Genomic DNA, 8,661 nt, shown 5'->3' with positions numbered 1-8,661 from the left:
GCAAACACCTTGTTTGGATGATTCTCAATGCGCTCTACAAATTGTAAATGGCCACATCGACCTTTAAACGAATAAATAAAAAGTTAGTTAATTGTTATAAGGTTATTAAATATTTGGGCGCCTTAAAATAATACTGATCTTTTTAAAAAGACTTACCAATAGTATACAGTTGGTTTTACACCCGCGGAGCGCTCCGTTTTCATTTTATTTTTCGTAAAGTTTAGTGCAAGTTTTTTTAGGGACATCCCTTATAAGTTGCATTTACTGGACGCTTTGTGAATGTGCCTTTTTATATAAGACGGCTTCATGCCGTGGTAGTTTTGTATAAACTATCCACGGTGCTGACTACTCAACCGCACTTCATTGTTTTTCGCATCTATCAGGTTTTTTGTTGCTTTCCCCTGTTTTCCTTGCCTTGCATCTGCAAAACTACATCAATATTTAGTTTAAACGTTACTTTATACACTGCGATCACGTCCTTTTGGTATGTTTGATTGCAAATGAAAGTCATAGGAGCCCTTTTATATTATACCTGTCTCGCAATATTTTTGCTTTGCTAGACCAGTTTCCTAATATGATTCGTTTTGTTTTTCTACACATAAATAAATGAACCTTTTGATTGCTAAAATCTCCCAAGGAAAAAAAAGTTGTTTCTCAGGGATCACATTTTGTTTCCAAGGGTCTATTGTAAACAGCAGGTAATCGCACACGCTTTCATTTTCCTAATTATGTAGTGTAAGTAGATACAGTGCTTGCATATTGTTCAAGTTGAGGATCATCAAATGAAAATACTGAAGACAAAAAAGTTCTCACTTTTCTTCCACTCAGTTTTATTTTGGCGCGACCGTTTCCGCGACATACCGGGGTTTCATATTCTGGACCGGAGGTACTTTGCAGGGCTTCTCTATTCGATGGTAAGCTCTCGTTCTCTGAATTCAATTTTGAGAAGCCTTAAAAGTTTGCATTAGAATAGGCGGCGTTCTAACTCCACTACAACCAGAACAGCCTACATGCGAAGCGATCATCCCTCGCGCATCACGTGCACGTACCGTCGAATTAAAAAAAAATAAAAAACTATAATTCTCTTCAGCAAAACAAATTGCCTTGTGAATAAAACGGTTATAGTTCACGGATTAGATAGCTTGGTATATAAAAAACTCCTCCCGTACGCGCGGTTCTCTGTTTATCGGACACATTCAAGTCTGTAATCGCCGCCGTACATGTACTGAGATGACCAGCAAAGAGTTAAAAGACGTTTAGGTTACCAGCATGAACCATTACATTTACTGTGCATGAAACACTAATTATTTATAGATGTGCCCCCGCACACACAAAACACCAAGTATGAACTGATAGAATATTAAGGCCCCGGTCGTTTTATGACGTGGTAGGTGCCATCAACGATAACACGAAATAAGCTACTTTTGTATCGATGCAAATCGCGTACAAAAATATAACAAAAAAAAAAGTGCTTGCCAAACTATGCAGGAGATATAGCTGTTACGAGAAAAGGCATAAAATTACGAGTCTATTTGAGATTTACACCAAGCCTAAAATTATGTTTTGCAGAAGCCTGCGCTGATATCATATTGCTGAGGTTTCGTTTTGTATCTAGCAGTACATTTGAGTGCACTAGGCGTACGTTTTGTGCTTTATATTTGTACTTTGTAATTACAGATTGAGAGAATTTTCAATGAAATATAGCGGATAATCTCATGCACTCCCATAATGATTTTTGATCCTCGGAGCACAGTCAATCTCAAGATATGTAAATAGAATTTTAGGCAGAACATGTTTCGCATGTGAGTGGCGATTTTATCGGCGATATTGCAGATGCAAAATATGTCATGACAAAATCCGCCCTTACACCCAGAAAAATAATTGTTAGTTCACTTGTCAACAAAACAGGAGGATAGCAACCACGGCTAATAAATATGAAAAGATTCATCGAATAAGCAAAAGAGCGAAACTTACCCTTGGTGAAAATCACTGAAGAATGAGTGTACTGAAAACGTACTGAAAGTGTGCGTAGAGGCAGTCCTAATACCACACTTTCTTTCACACTTCTAGAAAACAAGAAAGCACGCTTTTTGGTCGCTACAGCATACTGCATTTATACTTCTACCACGTGTCTCAAACAGCGGCCGTTCTCTTTAAATCGACCGCAAAAATCGGTTTCTTTACCCATTGCGTTCAGATTTTGTACAGCGTTGGCCGCAGGTAGTGCATTGTTTCTATAAAATTCGCAAAGAGCGAACTTACCTGAGGAAAAAATTAAAAAAAGAAAAGGCTTAGCTCCTATGGAAACGCAGCGGAGCCACTGGTCTTCAAACCATAGGGCGCCCTATGGTTTGCTCTGGGACACGAACTCAGAGCTTATGTATGCCTACCCGTTGTAGCTACCCACTTTCGAAAATATCGCGAATGCCGAAGATGTCTCTTTAACGAGGCGTAGCAGATAGAAATCCATGCATGCAGACATAGTCTAGAAACTAAATAGCGTCAAAATGTCAGAGGAACATGTTTATTTGCAACAACTTTTGCAACCAACATGCAAAACTAAGAAATCAATACAATTTACGGAAGTTGCTTCGAGGCGCAACACATCACACGAATTTCGATCACAGAACGCGCGAACGAGCGTGATACGTACATAAAACGTGACGGCGTACTTACGATATAAACAGCGAACTCCAAATGCAGGCGTCGTACATAGCAATCACTAGTAAACACTTTGGAAAAACACTCCTCGGCGCTTAGGCCGAAACTAGGTGAAGTTGATAGAGAGCAATGTTCCGGAGTTGCCACTCCGGAGTTGGAATAATTCCAGAATCATTCCGCACACCTCTGGAACGAAATGGGAATGGAATGGAGGAAGCAGTGGTGGAAATATAGTGGGAATAGAATGCAATGTATTTTTCCCGGAGTGGAGTGTAAATGGAAGGGGCTCGGTTCTTAAGGGAGCTGTGTCGATTTTGATATAGGGCCTACGGGCTGATGTCGCGATTCGTTGGCCCGTGGTAAGTGACTCTTGAAGCAGCAATATTGTACAGGAGGTGAGTGGCGGCTTGATTGTCCTACTGTCTCACGTTCCCTCGTGATTGAAAATGGCGTGTATCATTGAAGCAACCAAAACTGAATAGTTGTAGACGGACAAGGTGTCGTTTCTGGCACCGCAAGACGTGACAAAACGGCTGTTGTAATTGTTGGAGCGTTTAAGTGTTTCTTAATAAGCCATATCACTGTCACGAGGACATCGAAGACGAGGAGAAAATCGGCCAGAGACGTCTTAAAAGGGAGCGCGTGGCAAGGAGCTGGCGGCCGGGGGAGCGCGTGGCCTGGGCGCGAGACGAGGCTCGTGCTTGGAACGGTTGGGAACGACACGTCAGATCGCATCGCTTGCAACTTGTAGATAATGTAAATAAAAGTTTGCTCGAATGTAACCATCGACGACTGCCAGAGGTTCCTACATTGGTGCCGAAACCCGGGAGGAACGACTGAACGAAGGGAACCTGGTGGTTTACAGCAACTTTTCATCAAGCCAAGCCAGAACGATCGGCGATCATGGACGTCCTCAAGAAAAAACGGAAGACGCATCGGATGCAAGTGACACGACTGACTGGTGAGGCCGATGCGTTACTACTCTTAGCTACGCCAAGCGTCAACGACCTCGAGGTTCTAATCGAGCGTATTCATCTGGCCCGCGACCAACTGAACGACGTGGACGCGGCGATCGAACCTCTGATCACGGGACAAGATGCAGAAGCAGAGTTCAGTCATGCGATCGAGTATTCGGACAAGATCGTCACGTACCTCACCAAACTTAAACAAAAGATGAAGAGCGTGGGGGGCAGCCACCCAGCAAGGGGACCATCGAGCGGAGATCGGAACGGAGGATCCTCGGTGACATCAAAAATCAAACTCCCAAAATTGAAACTAATCCAATTCAACGGGCACCTAAAAGACTGGCAACCCTTCTGGCAGCAATTCGATACCGCCATTCATCAAAATCCGGAACTCACGCCGTCAGAAAAGTTCAACTATCTGCGATCAGCGCTGACCGGCGATGGAGCAGCCGCCATCGGTGGATTGCAGCCGACCGCTGAGTGTTACGCGGACGCCATCGAGCTCCTGCAGCAGCGGTTCGGGAAGCAAGAGACGCTTATCCAGGACCACATGGAAGGTCTCATGGACATACAGCCAGTGCCACCACAACGGAACACCCGAGCCCTACGGCGTTTATACGACACTCTACAGGCGCACATCAGAGGCCTTAGAGCGTTAGGGGTGGGCGAAGAGGCGTATGGAGCTATGCTATACACAGTTCTTTTGCGAGTGCTACCGAGAGATATCACTCTCGATTTCAACCGGAAGATGTCGGCGGAGGAGACCGGGAATGCCAACGCCGCAAGGGCATCAATGACAGACGCCAGTTTGGAATCCGCCCCACAGCAAGTACACCTGAGGGCTCTGCGGTTTCTCCTCGACTTTCTACGCATCGAGGTGGAGAGCCGCGAAAGGACATCAAAACACCAGCTGGAAGACGCCGTCGGTAAGCCCAGACCTTCTTCTCTGACGCATGGCTCTGTGAAGAGGTCAACGATCAACGCTCAGACTCGCAGTTCCACCGCGGCGGCATTGCACGGCAGTGTGGACGTCTTAGAGTGCTTCCTTTGCAAGTCAAAAGCGCACGGAACACCGGAATGTAACGCAAGAATCGGGCTAGCGGAGAAGAAGCGTAGGTTGCAAGCAGACCGGAGGTGCTTCCGCTGCACGAAGGCCAATCACATGGCAAGATTATGTCGAGGAGCACCCAGCTGTGGCAAATGTCAAGGCAGACACGCGTCCACCATGTGCGACCCGAATTACGCGCCGGGAAAAACGTCAACCAGATCGAATGAGACGGAACCGAAGGAACCGGCACCGGTCGCTATGCATGTACGTGGTAGGAACAGCAAGCCGGCAGTGCTCCTACAAACGGTTACTGCGTGGGCAGAGGGTACAAACAGAAGGAAGCTTGCCCGTATTATCTTCGACAGCGGCAGTCAGCGCTCCTTCATAACTGAAGAACTGTCTCAGCGACTGGACTGCAAATTGCTCGGGACTGAGATCCTCACAATAGGCGTGTTCGGGGGCGAAAGCACTGAACATACGTTTCGCAGGGTTCAAGTAACTTTGCGAGACCAACACTACAACAAAGAATATGACATCGACGCTCTTGAGACACCTACCATATGTGAGCAGGACCTTCCGAGCCCAGATGAAGCCATCGTGGCAACATTGGAGGAACTTGGCTGTCCCGTGGGAGACAACATGACCGGACTGGAACAACGCGGCGTCGACATACTGCTGGGATCAGACCACTACTGGGGGTGCATCACAGGACGAATTCACCGACTGAGTGGACGCCTGACTGCAGTAGAGACTGTATTCGGATGGGCGGTTCAAGGACGAACGATGTCAACCTCCGCGGTTATTAGTTGTTCCCAGGTGGTCGTGCTGAGAACGGCGGTGCAAGAGCCCCAAACCTTGCCAAGCTTTAAGCAATCCTGGGAACTTGAGAACATGGGTGTCATCGATGCATCGGTGGAGGATCCTTCGGACAACGACGTCTCGCGAGACTCCGAAACCAAGATTGCCAAGACCAAAAGGACATACGAAGTCGGCCTTCCATGGAAGGTAGACTTCAGGTTGGCAGACAACAAGGTTCCTCGAATGCTAAAGAAGAACTGTGAAAGCGCGACGTGGAACCACTTGCCTGGAAAGAAGAACCCCGTCGGCCTCTTGTCACGAGGTCTTACCGCATCTGGACTGGTCTCCGCTCCCCTCTGTTGTGCGGGGACCAGTTGGTTGCCACTGCCAGCTGAAGAACGGCCCAAGGAGAAGCGCGAGGAGCCACGTCGAGATAAGCTCGAGGAGAGAGGATCGAGAGCAGAAGTTTTTGAAGTCACAGTAACGCCCATTCCAGAGTTGATCGATATCTCGCGATTCAGCTCTGCTTCAAGGATCAACAGAACAACGGCTTGGATTTTTCGATTTCTCCACAACGTCAGGTCAACTGAAAGACGAACGGGACCACTGACAGCCGACGAGATTGAGGCAGTGCGAACTCACTGGATAAAGGAGGCGCAGCGCTCGGCGTTCGCTACCGAGCTTTGCTGCGCGACCAACTCTACGAAGAACCCGCCTGGTTCACCCCTCCAAGACTTCGCCACTTTCATCGATCAGCGTGGAGTACTTCGCATTCGAAGTCGCCTCCAGTCCGTCAGCATGACGTATGACGAACGAAACCCGATCGTCCTGCCCAAGCAGCATCGATATTCAGCCTTGCTGGCAATCGACGCTCACCGACAGCTGCTGCACGCGGGAGTCAGAGATACTCTCGTGCAGCTCCGTAACCAGTATTGGATTCTGCGGGGCCGAGAGCTGGTGAAGAAAGTGGTGCGTGCCTGCGTGACCTGTCAGCGCTTTAGCGCGACCCCCGCGAGTGCCCCCACGGGACCCCTGCCGGATGCCCGGACAACACGAGCGGACCCTTTCGAGGTAGTCGGCACGGACTTTGCGGGCCCCCTCTACGTTAAGGGCAAGGACCTCACATGCAAGTCCTACGTGGTGCTGTTCACGTGTGCAGTCACGCGGGCTGTGCACCTGGAGTTGGTTCCAGACCTGTCGACCCGGAGCTTTCTCTTTGCCTTCCGTCGATTTGTGTCGCGCCGAGGGCTGTGCCGCGTAATTTATTCCGACAATGCGTTGACCTTCAAACGAGCGTCGAAGGAACTCACGGAACTGTGGAAGACGTTGCGCCACCCAGACGTAGTCAACCACTTTGCGAACGCGGGTATCCAGTGGAGGTTTATTGTCGAGAGAGCCCCATGGTGGGGAGGATTTTACGAGAGGCTTGTGCGCTCGGTAAAGGTGTCTTTAAGAAAGGTTATCGGAAGGAACTGTCTGGACACAGAGGAATTGACCACCGTTCTGATTGAGGTAGAGGCCGTGTTGAATTCGCGGCCATTAACGTTTGTGCACGACGCGGTCGGAGAGGGGACCCCGCTGACGTCGGCCAGTTTCCTAGTTGGAAGGCGGCTCACGACACTTCCGCCGACGGGTGGGGACACGCTCGCTTCCACACCGGAGGAGCTTCGCGTGCTCTGGCGGCAGCGAAAACAACTGCTTAACCGATTTTGGGGAACATGGAGGGAAGAGTATCTTCGAGAACTCAGATCAGCGTACGCCACTCAGAACAGGCAGTCTGCGCCCATCAGAGAGTGTCAAATTGTTCTGTTAAAAGAGCCGCTTCCACGCCTGCTATGGAAGCTCGGGCGAGTAGAAAGAGTGTTCCCCGGCCGAGATTCTCGGATCCGGTCGTGTGAGATCCGAGTGCATCGCGGCACCATATTGCGAAGGCCAGTGCAGCTTGTGTATCCGTTGGAGTTACTGGAAGTTTAGAATGGACTTCCATCCATTCGGTGGGGAGTGTGTTGGAGCGTTTAAGTGTTTCTTAATAAGCCATATCACTGTCACGAGGACATCGAAGACGAGGAGAAAATCGGCCAGAGACGTCTTAAAAGGGAGCGCGTGGCAAGGAGCTGGCGGCCGGGGGAGCGCGTGGCCTGGGCGCGAGACGAGGCTCGTGCTTGGAACGGTTGGGAACGACACGTCAGATCGCATCGCTTGCAACTTGTAGATAATGTAAATAAAAGTTTGCTCGAATGTAACCATCGACGACTGCCAGAGGTTCCTACAGTAATCATGCACGATTAGCATGTAGTTTCTAACCAGGGTGTCTAACCAAAGCCGCTTCAAAAACCGGAGAAAAATCGTTGTTTTTACCTGGACCGGCACAAAACTCTAACAGAAATCAAACGTTTAATGTAGAACCAGTATCAAAACGGAACCGTAATCTCATGTCGCGGTTAACACTTCACTGGAAACGGCTCGGCTTAATAAAATGCGAGGCGTTGTAAAAAGTGAGCTTGCGGGTGACGGCGCGAGGTCAATTAAATTTTCACGAGGGTGGCGTCAGCGGCTCGATTTTGACTTAACGAATGGCAGCATCGTCCTAAAATAGCTCGACAATATTCCTCAAGTTGAGAAAAAGCAAACATAAACACCGAAAAAAAAACAACCAAGCTTTGACAGCTGTCGCCGCGTTTGTTTTGCCGCTGCAACATGTGGAGGTGCAAAGAGGCGAAGCCGCGACGAGCACGACACTGCGGCGCCGTTGGCCGGCATGCGAGTCGCCTAGGGCCCTGGACGCCTCTTGAATAGATTTTGTTGTGTGTGCGTTTTCTAGATACTATAAGTTGTCTTTTTTATGTCCTTTTCTTAATCTTCTTTTGACCGGTCTTTTGTGTCTATTTTTTCAAGCCAGTAGTTCGGGCGTGCGGTGTGGGTAATATGCCATTTCGATCTGGAAAAGCATCGTACCGGCGTGCGGGCGTGAGCTAGTACTGCGTGATGTCCGCTAAAGACCCCAGGCTGGCAGTCGTATTGGACTTTCTAAATTTCTCGTCTACAGTGGGTGACAATGTCGTCCTACTCTGGCAGAGAAAGTTCCTGCTGTCTAAACAACTGACGACTAGTAATTGGTTTTTATGGGTAAATGGCGAGTACGGTGCGTGCTACTGTTACAGTGACACTGTGAGCGCGGGCTAATTGACT

The 8,661-nt window shown here is 48.7% G+C and overlaps 1 protein-coding gene across 1 annotated transcript; it reads left to right on the top strand.

Annotated features, from left to right (window-relative positions):
* The first annotated feature begins 3,834 nt into the window (after positions 1–3,834).
* LOC121837293 lies at positions 3,835–6,062 on the top strand. The gene is made up of 2 exons (XM_042292886.1): positions 3,835–5,952; positions 5,994–6,062. The coding sequence occupies exons 1-2, from the start codon at positions 3,835–3,837 to the stop codon at positions 6,060–6,062; spliced, it is 2,187 nt and encodes a 728-aa protein (XP_042148820.1).
* The last annotated feature ends 2,599 nt before the right edge of the window (positions 6,063–8,661 follow it).

Source organism: Ixodes scapularis, unplaced genomic scaffold, assembly GCF_016920785.2.
Source record: "Ixodes scapularis isolate PalLabHiFi unplaced genomic scaffold, ASM1692078v2 PGA_scaffold3__209_contigs__length_174095766, whole genome shotgun sequence".
NCBI lineage: Eukaryota > Metazoa > Arthropoda > Arachnida > Ixodida > Ixodidae > Ixodes > Ixodes scapularis.
This window is presented reverse-complemented; position numbering and strand designations above follow the sequence as displayed.